Source organism: Panulirus ornatus, chromosome 1, assembly GCF_036320965.1.
Source record: "Panulirus ornatus isolate Po-2019 chromosome 1, ASM3632096v1, whole genome shotgun sequence".
Taxonomy (NCBI): Eukaryota; Metazoa; Arthropoda; class Malacostraca; order Decapoda; family Palinuridae; genus Panulirus; species Panulirus ornatus.
Window position 1 is genome coordinate 14,988,609 of NC_092224.1, and position 12,933 is coordinate 15,001,541.

Below are 12,933 nucleotides of genomic sequence, written 5' to 3' on the forward strand. Positions count from 1 at the left end.
AGATGATTGAGGACAACAAAGCTGTCCACCATGGAGGAGAGGAGAGAGATGAGGACCTGATGATAGCCTTCAATTATCTAAGTGAGCTGGACGACACTGACTGGGAACAGTACTTCAAGTATTGCAGCAACTCTGTAACCAGAGGCTATAACAAAAACGCTGGGTCAAAAGTTTGTTAGAAAGGATGTTAAGATATATTGGTTTAGTGTTAGGTTGGTGGATGGTTGGAATGGACTTACCATTGAGACAGTGAATGCTGGCAGTTTAGATGGTTTAAAAGACAGCTTGATGGCAGAGAAAGTTCAGGAGACGGAGACCCATCATTGTAGAACTTTACCCCTTTAGTGTACAAATTGGTAATCACGCAGTGCTTAGATCATTAAATTTTCTTCTGGACAAACGGTGAATCTTGCAATCATTTTTTTCAACTTTGGTGATAATGTGGACGTTAGAGCTGCCATTGCCCTTAATTTTGAAACTTGGATGAAGAAAATTAAGAGCCTTCATCATGACGGCAAGATTTGTAGGTGTGTTGATTACAGAGGTTCGTTCAGAACGGTGTTTCAAGACTATTCTCAGAGTGTAACTTAGTTTATTGACTCTACACCAGGCAGATGCGCTTGAAATGGTGAAGCCTCGTATTGCAAAGAAAACTGATCTGAGAAGTCCGGTCAGGCTAAGGCAAAATCACTGTTGTCAACAGCGAGTAACTTGTTTGATTCTCCAAACCGACTATCCTGCACCAACCTGGAGGAAGGTCTAGACATTTCATCTTTATACAGTCAGTAGAAAAGAAAAGAGAGTAAAAGTTTGAGGATGCTAATTAAAAAGCTTTTGAGGTTAATAGGGCCTTAAAGACGACATGAACAGAAAATGGAAAATTGGTATAATTGTTGTATTAGATGTGATCTCTCCTCCTGATATTTAGAATGAACCAACAAACATAGTTAGTCGATGTTGAGTATAATCTTGGTGACTGTAGGGGAGAGAGGTGTCTTGTCGCCAGACGCCGAATATATGCAGGCCATTAAACGAATTGTTCCCAGCGAGGTCACTGCACGACCTGAGTCAGTGAAAGTGGTTAGGCATCAAGGGGATACTGTTGACTGTGAGAATAGTGACTTTCCTCAGGTAGAGAGGTGTCGTCTGAAGATTCTGAGGGTCGCCTCTTGTGGTTTGAATCTGACCAGGAGCGACTCCCCGGGGGATGGCTAGTAGTATGATTTTAAAACATAGTGGATGAAGGGGAGCTGGGCGAGTCTGAGTTGATAAGATCAGACTATTGACCTCATGGATTATAACGTTCTTAATGATGTAGCCTCTCTTTATCCAGGGAGCCATCTGGGTGGGGATTTGCATCGTTATCAGATGCGAAATATAGGCCAAAGGCCTATCCAAAACATAGTGGATGAAGGGGAGCTGGGCGAGTCTGAGTTGATAAGATCAGACTATTGACCTCATGGATTATAACGTTCTTAATGATGTAGCCTCTCCTTATCCAGGGAGCCATCTGGGTGGGGATTTGCATCGTTATCAGATGCGAAATATAGGCCAAAGGTTCTTCAGGATTGCTTGCTGAAGTACCCAGCGAGAGAGCTCTTTAGCTTAGAAGTGGACTTCAAAAAGTCTTGGATGACTCATTTGGTCAAAGTGCTGTTCAGTTCCTATGCCACTTCGTCTTTTCTGAAAACTGTGGCTCAGAGGCCGTATTAGCTGATGTGGAAGAAATGGCGGATCTCTTTCAAAGGATTTGGCAAAAATGCTGTTGGGCGTAGATTGCAGAGCTTTCATTGGCAATAACAACGTTGTCAAATATCTTGACCCATATTCTCACCTTGTTAAAACTTATGCAGGATTTAAAGTAATGTGACATCAGATGATTTGATCTGTAAGATTTTTGATGAATATCTGGAAACATTTGATATTCTTTTGCAGTTGCAAATTTTGATTACTAACGATTGTATCTTGATTTTCATGAAACATGATTGGCATAAGAGACAAAGTCTTGGTCCTTCACATGGATCATTACCTATTAGAACTGTACGGGCAGGAAGTTTTACACTCGTGGTGACCCATATCTTGAACACTATTATCATATGCAGATCAAGTTGCTCAAAGAATTTCTCCCCACTCATTGAGATATTTTTTTTTCCATAGTGTAAGATGAGAACAGGCCATTTAATAGACCCTTATGATATTGCTTCAAACTCAAATTATAGTCTAAGCCTAAGGATACTAGTAGCTATCCATGAAGTGCTTCGTTAAGAATGTCTTGAATCCTAGACTTTGAGAAACAAGGAGACAATCTCGCATAACTTTATGGCTCCAATAATGATGTCATTAACTGGGGAGAGAGAGAGGTGGAGGCTCTTGTAGCTCAGGATAGGAGGACTATGTTGGTTTCAGGATTCTTGGTGCTAATCCTGCTTGGTATTTCCCACAGTTTTCAGGTCTCATGTGGTGCTTAAAGGTTGCTTTAATCCTGTAATGTAAATGTAGCCTTTAGCAGTAACAGTACTATAAAGAATATCTATAAAGAATCAAAAACTCACCAGAATATTTTTGCTGGCCGTGTTTACAGAGTGCCCTGTAAAAACTGTAATATGTTTTATGTTGGGCAGACTGGTTAGGATCTTTATGTTAGACTTAAGCAACATAAAGATAATCTCAGAACAGGACAAGAATAAAATGCCTTGTTTAATCATGTTAAAAATTATGACGATTGTATTGGCTGGAGTAACGCTAATTCGTTTATTAACTGCATCTGCTTTACCACGCAAAAAATAATTGAATCTTTATTATCTTATACAGAAAGAATTGTTACAGTAATATTTTGAAGGTCTGTATGATTTGATAGCTTTGTCGCAGACAAAGTTTGTAAACAGTTCCCTTTCTTGTTTACATAATAGAAATTTTATATCACCGTCCGGAAACGCTTGTTTGCCAGTGGCGTCTTGGCTAAGTCTCCTCCTTGTGTATCAACTCCCTGTTCTCCGTCTTTTGTATCATTCTTTTATCTCCCCTGACGATGTGATCATTGCACGAAAATGCACTTGGGAACTTGTGTTTCATTTTCCTAGTGGTTTTATGTATACCACCGTTTGTGTAAGTCAGTACACTGAGTATAATTTTGCCTCTTATTGTATGAATGGCATGACTGAGCGATGAAAATGTGTTCAAGGGCAGGTGTGTGGAGAGTTCAAGAATGTATCCCTGTTTCTTATGATGCTGGATAACATTCTCTCTCTCTCTCTCTCTCTCTCTCTCTCTCTCTCTCTCTCTCTCTCTCTCTCTCTATATATATATATATATATATATATATATATATATATATATATATATATATATATATAATCATTTTATTTCATTTTTTCTTATGTTTAAGACTCCAGTCTCGGACAAAAGACCACAACAAGGCCGGCCTTAATTGAAATATGGAAAAGATTATGAAAAGAAAAATGAAAACACAAGGGAAATTATTTACGAATTTTGGAGGAAGTGAAAAAAACCTGTCTTTTGAAATGTGGCGGGTCATAGTTATTAGGAAAGACATGAGAGGGTAGAGAGTTCCAAAGCTTCAAGGTGCAGGGAAAGAAGCAGGTGTCAAAACGGCCCACCCCTGAGTTGCCGATGGCCACACAGAAATCATGTGACGGAGCAGCTTTCTGAGTATTGCGTGATCTAGCTAGTGATGGGGAGCACACAAGCAGCCAGCTCTCAGCATTGGGCTGATTCTATGAAAATGAACTGAGACATCTCCCCTGAGAACATCATTGCCCCTTATCTCATTGGATCCTGTTGTGAAATGGGAACCACTCTCTGTTGGTTCCATTAAGTTGTGATTTCCAGGAATGAATCCCCATTGTTGAGCGGAGACCATGTGCACCCAGTGTTAAGCGGGGACCAGATGTACTCAGTGTTAAGCGGGGGTCATGTGTACCCAGCATTAAGCGGGGACCAGGTGTACCCTGCGTTAAGCGGGGACCAGGTGTACCCAGTGTTAAACGGGGACCAGGTGTACCCATTGTTGAGCGGGGACCAGGTGTACCTTCGTTAAGCGGAGACCAGGTGTAACCAGTGTTAAGCGGGGACCCGGTGTACCCATTGTTAAACGGGGTCTAGAGGTACCCAGTGTTTAGCGGGGACCAGGTAACCCAATGTTAAGCGGGGACCAGGTGTTCACATTGTTGAGCGGGGACCACGTGTACCCAGTGTGAAGTGGGGACCACGTGTACTAAATGATCAGAGGAGTGGACACACATGAATTAGCTGCTGTGGTCTTTGGTGTACTACAGGCATATAAGGAAGTGTGGTAGTGGTCGCGGAGTATGTTTGAGAGATTTGATGGGTGTTTACTGAAATGGTTTGGACCGAATGGAGACGATGAACGAAGAGAGACTGACTAGAAAGACATATATATATATATATATATATATATATATATATATATATATATATATGTATATATATATATATATATATATTTATATATATATGTAGATCAGCAGTGGAGGGAAGGAGAAGGAGGAGGAGGAGGAGGTCATCATTGTGACTCTCAGGCAGTTCATCTGATAGTGCAAAGCTACAGGGAATCATCACTGAGGCAGGAGAAGATGGCAGGGATGTCTTACAGATGAACTGTGGCCTTCAAGTAGCCCAGGGAAATCTCTGTTGCAGTTTTTTTGCTCGGCTGTTTCATAGTACAGTAGCCGTTAACAAGTACAGTATTATTTCGTTATATGGAGCAGTTCTTATGGAACCACTTCATTTAGGTTTTGATAGTAATGCATCTAGAAAACTACTTTTGAAACCGTCTAAGATGTGTTCTAATCTTTGATAAAGTATTAGGTTTGTTGAAGATTCAGAAGTTTTCCATTACCTTACCTCTGGATGTCATGTTATCGTCAAAGACCCAGTTCTTTGTAGTTCTGGCTGCCACTAATGGGTCAGCAAGTCTTTTTTTCGTAGTAGGAATATAGTAAGAGAGATATAGTAGGAGCGATGCATGTAGTGGGTTATAGCAGGGTACAGTAAGAGGGACACAGTTGTAGGGATACAATAAGAGGGATACAGTAGAAGGGACACAGGTCATTTCTTGAGCTTTAACTTATTCCACCATTTTTTTCCCTCGTTTTTCGCTGAGAATAAAACAGTTATGTATCTGAGAAAACCGTCTGTGACCATTAAATCAAGACATTTATCATCTGATGGTCTACGATCACCCGTGACTTATCTGAGACAAGATATGCTTACCTCTGTGTTAAACCGTACATCAAGTTAAGCAGGCACAAACCACGCCACGTCTCGGTGGTCCTCCTCACACCAGCGACGCATTACCCAGGCACTCGGTATCCTCTGTGTCACACTGTCACCGTCTCCCGGTACCGTCTTCGTCTCATGGTGCGAGTGGTCCGGGAGTTGAGTCTTCTGCAGTGAATGGCGTCAGTGAAGGGGAACCTTTAGAGTACTCCTCACATGCATTTCTAAACTTTTTTTTTTATATATATTGCTTGCTCACTGGTTCCATCGTTAGACTCCAGACTGCATCATGTGGTGTTTATATCACCTGCCATATATATCGTATGATGTCTGTTGCCTATCGACTACAATGTACATCATATGATGTCTGTATATCACCTGCACCTGGAGAGGGTTGGACAGCTATCAAACGCTTACTTAGCACCTCATTATGGCAGAAGAAAGGTAGTAACAGGGTTTTTTGTTTTCATATATGATATTGCTGCAGGTATGTTTATACTATGTAAGAATAATGTGTTTTCAAGAGATTTTCTGTTGTTTTCTTCAAAGACGTACAGTGTTGGCCAGGTATTGCTGCGGTTGTAGTTTAAGGGTTAAGGAGATAATATAACTGGCTCAGTATTGGCACTTTGGCAGTGGTGGACTCTTACTATTGATATTAAGACTGAAAACCTTTATATTGATTCTTGTCCACGTCTTTCGTGTTCGAGGATGAGGATTTTACGGATGCTTGGAACTGTTAAGATTGCCATAGCTAGGTAGATTTGCCATAACTAGGCAGGGATTCACCATAGCTAATTGGGGATTTACCATTCCTAGGTAAGTATCTGCAATAGCTAGGTCCCTAGGGAGTAGCTATAGTTAGGTAAGTATTTACCATAGTTAAGTAGGGATTTGCTAGAGCTAGGTGGGATTTGCCATAACTAGGTAAGGATTTGTCATGAAGTACATGGCTTTAGAATGTATTCAGTAGTTAGAGCCCTTTTATCACTCGTCTAAAGAATCAGATCAAAGGGTTTATTGAAGTCCAACAGTACTTTTGCCAGTTCCTTCTGGATGTTTGTTCTATTCTTTGCAAAGATGCAAAGCTCTAGACTGAGCTGTGTTATGACTTCACCTCGAAAAGCGTATTGTAGCTGACTTCTTTGGGTGCACATTAACCTAGAGGTGTTGGTTTGCTGGTAAATTTATTTTATGTAGATCTTTCTTCTCTTTGAACTACTTTAGTAAGATTATGTGAGATGGCGAAAATAGTCAGCTTCAAGCTGGTTAGAGGCACAGTTTTTATAAACTGAACCTTTTCACTTCTACCTTCACTTGCCTCTCGTGGTCTAACGCCTTTAGTGGAGACTGGCTCACCTCTCAACAACCTTTGGGGTCTGAGACGTAGCTGCACAGAGGGGCGGGTAGGAGGTCCACTTGCAAGATGTTATGGCTGTTGTGTGAGGTGCGTAATGACCAAGTCATTCAAGTATTGTGTGATATAGTTTTCAAATCACCTTCAATAAACAATATGGTTAGGTTTATGGCATGGTTAATCCTCCCATGAGGGAACAGGGATAATTTTTCTTACAAGTTGGAGGCAAAATTTCAATATTGATAAAACCCTATCTTGTTCAGTCTGTTCTTATGTTCAACTAGAGCATAACATTTTGATTGAAATGATGTGCGATGTGCATCTCAACTTGCTGAGACGTACGAACACTGCATGCCCTTCAACTCATGCTGCCAGCCGTATGGTGTCCCCTGTGAATAGTCTCAGACAAGTTGTGAGGTATTTTTGGGGTTCTTGTTGTCACAAAGAAAGTTGATTGTCAATGGTTTTACATCTGAAATATCCTTAAGCTTGTAAGATTAACGTAGTAACAAAATTTTTAGGTAACACTTGAGACACTGAACTCATACAGTGTCCTCGAATTCATGTATATAATTTTCAATATATGGAAAAAGTTCAGGCTACTGTTTTTGGAAACAATTTGTGGGATGCAGCTGCAAGTGTTAATGGCCGGATATGTTGCTGTTTCAAGAACTGTTCACATGTGAGGTCAAGTGCTCCTTTTTAAGACTTAGGATCTCACGTGAGGTTCAACTTAGTTAAACTTGACTTTAACAATATTACCTTTCAGAAGACTCAGAGACTGCCTGGGTTACACTCATATGCAGCGAAAGCTGCAACATGGGAGGAGAAAATTAAGAATCTACCTGAAAACATTCCTTTCTCTAGCTCAAAGCTGAATTTGTGCAGCCAGATAGTCCGCAACTCGTTATGTCTCTTATTCAGTTATTTAGAATGATGATAATCATGGCAATGAATGAATAGTTATTATGAATAAGTTACACACAACTGTTGGATGGTTGGATCCCCTGCAGCTTAAAACTACAAAAAAAGCATCATAACCCCCTACAAGTTTTTCACCATGAATGTTCTCTACAGAATCACTGAGGAATGTGCAGTTGTAAAGTATAGCAGAGTACTTGTATTATGAAAGGGAATAGCCAAAAAGGCAATAACAATGATCATAGTAATAGTAAAGATGATGATGATAAAATAATGACAGTATAATGTGATAATGTCTCTAAATGAACGTGGGTGTAACCAGAGTGAGAACGATTTATATATGAAATTTATGGATCTTGGGAAAGCACATGATAGAGTTGACAGAGGTGCCTTTTGGAAGGTGCGATGAATATATGGTTTAAGAGGAAGGCAGCTGGATGCAGTGAGTTCATATTAGGGGAATAGTGTGTGTTTGCATATAGGAAGGGAGGAGGAGGAGTGGTTCCAGTTGAATGGAGGTCTGCATCAAGACTATTCTTCATCCGTTCTTAGTGCCACAGTACGTTGTTAATGCGGAAAAAGCAGATAACTGTAAAAAATGATAATGATAATAGAAAAGATAATCACATTAGTAGTAGTAGTGGTAGTAGTATCACCATCATCTTTATCATTATTATCATTCATTTGTTCTTTCCAGAATAAAAAAAAAAAGGTGTTAGTAACAAATGAGCGTATGGTTAGTTCATGAAATGTCTTCCTCCAGATTTGATTAATGTGTCTATCTCTAATGCTTGTAAAAGACGTTTTGAGTACAGTACAGTTATATATGTTAAGGATACGAATTCGTTTGATTCCAGTGGAAAAGAAGTTGAGAATGAAGCAACTTCATATAGACTGGATATCACAGTGTGCTGTAGATGACGAAATATATGTAAAGATGGAATTATAAGGAGTCTGTTCATTCGTTGATGCTCCACAAGCAGAGAAGAATGGAATGTAAAGAATATATGGCATGTGTGAAGAGCATATCATACCACCTCACTTGCAAAGTGGGTCTCTTCTGGCAGGACAATGGTATGACTCAACTTCCTGAAGAAGAGAAACTTTATGGGTGAAGGAGGTTGTTTTATGCCGAGGGAGGTAGTGTGCTTACCACAATAGCAGTGGGTGTTGAAGCATGCGTTCACATAGATTTGACCCGTCACGGGTTTAAATGATAGGCATGGGGTTTGCACGTTTCTTTATTGTTTTTATCCGGTTTTCCTTTTATCTTAAGATGATCATCCTATAATTTCTGTTGTTCTAAGTCCAGAAATCCAGTATGTTATCCGGATGTACAAAAATACAGTACCCACAACTCTTTTTGTCTTTTAACAGAAAATACATTTTCCTGTTGTCAAAGTGACAAATAGTAATAATCAATAGTAATAATCTCTTACATGCATTTCAGGTATTAACTACGTAAACAGCCCCAGCCCCGTGACCAAAAAGGTATTTATTATTATTTTTAAGTAATAAAATAGTAATGTTTATGTCAAATAATTTTGAACTCTGCTCCAGTAAAAGTTATTAAGCTCTCGTTACCACCCTTCCTAGGATTGCTCGACACTTTATTGTACTTTTCCTCAAAACACAAGTTTGAATATGTATTCTTTCTTTACTGAAGTGACAACATTTTCTCACTCATGGAGAGAGTGCAGGAGTATTAGAGAGAGCATTTGCTCAGTCGGAGATAGAGAAACAGTCTCACCTCCACATGTATCCACAAGGATTCATCCCTTCATTCACAGTGCATCCACAAGGACTCACCCTTCCTTCACAGTGCATTCACAAGGATTCTCCTCTTCATTTACAATAGAACATATAAGGCTGGAAGATGCTTCTTTACAGTGTCCAGACGGCTGTACAGTATGGACATATTTCGTGTAGCAGTTGGCACCGCCGACCATGATGCATTTACTGGCCACCTGGGGTCGAGACGGTATAGATTCGAATCCTGGTCTTAGCAATCACTCCACAGTCAGCCCAGTTGTTCATCCTTTCTTATGGGACTGGCTGATAAGTTGGGTACCCAGCTAAGCCTAGGATATATATATATATATATATATATATATATATATATATATATATATATATATATATATATATATATATATATTACCTTCCTGCCCCAAGAGTCCCTTCTATCCATTTGAGGTTCGTGCAGCACTCAGGAAGCAGGCCTTGTACACCGGTCGGTACCTCAGATGTAACGTAGTGACGTGTGTGCGTTTATGTACAGAGAGTGCAGGCCAACTGAGTAGCAGGTGCTCTGTGTTCATTTTGTTAGTTGCGCCGTGGGTGTAAAGGGTCTCAGGATATGATGAAGCAGTGTTTGTGGTGTTGTAGTAATTGGTGACGTCTAGAGTGCAAGCGGGAGAGTGTGACTGTATCTAGGGAGTGTAGTTTCTGATGGGTCTAAGTCTGATGGGTGGGAGTTTAAGACGGAGTCGGGTTATTTGTGTGTGGATGTGTTTTGTTAGTGGTATATTTGTAGGGGGTGTAGGATCTGTAAGTAGAGATTATTTAAGTGTCAGACGAGGATTAAACTTTTTAGTTGTACTTGTGGGTTGGTGGTTAGTTTTAAAGTGGATCGGATGGGAGGCGTTCGAGTGCCAAGTGTGTTGAGGCGAGCCTCTGTTGAGAATATCTCCCTTTCATTGTGCATAAGATGCAAGTGAAACCACAAAGAATCGGAACATAAGGCGTGTCAAGCGCTGTCGTATAACTACATCGTCAGAACTGAGTATGTATAGAGAAAACCAGAATATACCTACCACTACTGGATGGGGCCGGTGAATGAATTAAGAAACAGGTGAAGGGATTACATAAGGCACAGGTCACCCTCGACGACCTCACATTTCTCACGGTACAAACTCAGGTTAACCTATGTTCTGGGAATCGAATTTACAATTTTGTCACTTAAAGTCATGGGATTTATATAAACCAGCTTTCTGATTGTCTCTTCTTGATGGCAAACTTATCCATAATGAATTCCAGGGAAATTACAGTTTATACTTCCAGTATTAGTTATAATGCGTAATAAAACGCCATGTGACATCTAACGGAGAAGTTACCACATCAATTGACGAAAATGAGTCATGTATTGGAAGCGCCCTACTAAAAAGTCTGTAAAGCTATATGTAGAGGACTATGTGTCCCAGTTGGTATGACATTCTGTACATACCAGTATACAAGAATGAACTGTTAATCGAAAAAAAAAAAAGTTTCTGCTGTAATGATTATACATCATTGATGGCGTTGAGACGGGCGGGACAGGGTACACGAGTTGACACTTTTGAGTCACCCTGGTTGAAGAACTGTTCTAACCTGTTGCCTCAGCCAACGCCTCCACTCCAACGTATGTGGACATGGATGCCACACATTTGTCTGGCTGCGGTGATGGTGAGCAAGGGAGTTTTACGTAAGGAAAGGGATACACTGAGAAGGTGATTGTGTCGAAACGTTTGGATTAAACACTAGCTTGTTGTGTCAGTTTATCACCTCGGTTTCACTGGTCCTCTATCCGTACCAGATCCCCAGAGACCTTACACAAGTTTTCCCAAACTCAGACACCAGCTTCTGCAGTTTCTCACTCCACCAGTACCGTGTCATCACCAAAAAACAACTGATTCACCACCCAGTTCCCGCCACCCCCTATCGAATGCACACCTACCACCTTCTCCAAGACCTTTGCATTTACTGCTGTCTCCATCCCATTCATAGACGAAATGAATAGCCATGGTGACATCACACACCTCCTCACTCACACACACTCACTCCTCTCTACCAATTCGCCCACTCTCAATACTCTTTCGATAAAAATTCCGTTGAATTTAAAAGCTTTCCTTCCACAAATCATCTTCATCAACCCTGACAGAAGCTTTCTCCAGATCCATAAATATCACTTAATGATCATTTTGTTTCTCTTAGTATTTCCTCATACGCATTCTTCACAACAAACACCTGATCCACACATCCTCTAGCACTTCTGAAACCACACTGTTCCTCTCTAGTTAGATGCTTTCTACATGCTGCCACCCAATCAATGACCGCTGTCCCATACAACCTACCAGGTACACTCAACAAACTTATACCACTGCAATTCGAACACTCACTTTTGTTCCACTTTCTTTATAGGATGACAGTATTTACCAGAGGTGGTTGACAACCCTTGAGTCTCTAATATTATCCGACACATTTTATTACTCTTTTTATTGGTTTCTGGTGTGTGATTTCCCATGTAAGAGCTGTAATAACAAAAAAAAAACTTAATCAGTAGATTTATATGTCTGTGTTTTTGTAATGAACAAAAAGAAAAATGATTCAGGATTGATATATATATATATATATATATATATATATATATATATATATATATATATATATATATATATATATATATATATATATTCTTCTTCAAGTTATTATTCAATTCATTTTTCAGACATCAAATGATACAGAAACGTTGTTTGAGGCCTGGGTGGACGGCCATGAAGACAGTGAAATTCAGAGCACAGCGGTGCCTCCGTCCCCGTCAGAACTTGGGAAGTTTGACCATGCCGCCGTGAGTGCTGATGGCCAGCCATGTGCACAGATTGCGACGTAAGTTGACTGATCATATCAATATGTCTGTACACTTTCTTAGCTCCGTGAAGGTTGTGCTTCTGTCGTTATTGTGGCCTTCATTATGAAATACTGTACAGAATTGAAGTAGGAGATTAGATACTTTTTCTAATTATTCTATTATCAAAGGTAAAGAATATTATCAACTTGATCTTCGTTCTAGAATGACTGTCACGCTATATAATATGATTCAAAATGATTATCCTTGTGCTTCAGAAATGTGAATTTGATGTTATTTTGATTTGACAAAAAAAAATCCTATAGCTACAGGGCCCCTCAAGTGTAAAACTCTCTCTCTGTACTATATAATTAGGTAATTATATAAAAAAGAAAAACAATCCTCTGTAAGAACATGAATTATATTGAATCAAACTATAAAAGTATGTGTGTCGGAGGGATAATATTGACATAATATACCTAACTCGTCAGCAAAACAACACCATAGACATTTTGTAAAGGAGAAAAACTATTGACTGACATTTATCAAGATTGCATTCAAGTACATGGATAAGTAAAGGTGTGCACAGAGTCTAGATAGAAAATATGATTATTGAATTATTGCTGCCGTTAATAAATAAATCACACAAGTAACGTATATTCATTGCTAAAATTAATTTAATATTCTCTCCGTAAGGTAATTGCTTAGTCAGTGTTTCTTATAGCAGCGTTTATTTTCCAGCTATGTTTAAATGAGATGAAATGATTGTCAGACACGATTGAGGATCCCGTCC

The 12,933-nt window shown here is 39.7% G+C and overlaps 1 protein-coding gene across 3 annotated transcripts in view; it reads left to right on the forward strand.

Moving 5' to 3' along the window:
• Positions 1 to 12,933, forward strand: part of LOC139757083 (scoloptoxin SSD14-like) — a 190,480-nt gene that overhangs the window by 83,453 nt on the left and 94,094 nt on the right. For all 3 annotated transcript variants that reach the window (XM_071677336.1, XM_071677183.1, XM_071677247.1), the window contains 2 exons: positions 8,988 to 9,028; positions 12,024 to 12,181. In XM_071677336.1, coding sequence (XP_071533437.1) covers positions 8,988 to 9,028; positions 12,024 to 12,181 — 199 coding nt within the window. The remainder of the gene's footprint in view (positions 1 to 8,987; positions 9,029 to 12,023; positions 12,182 to 12,933) is intronic.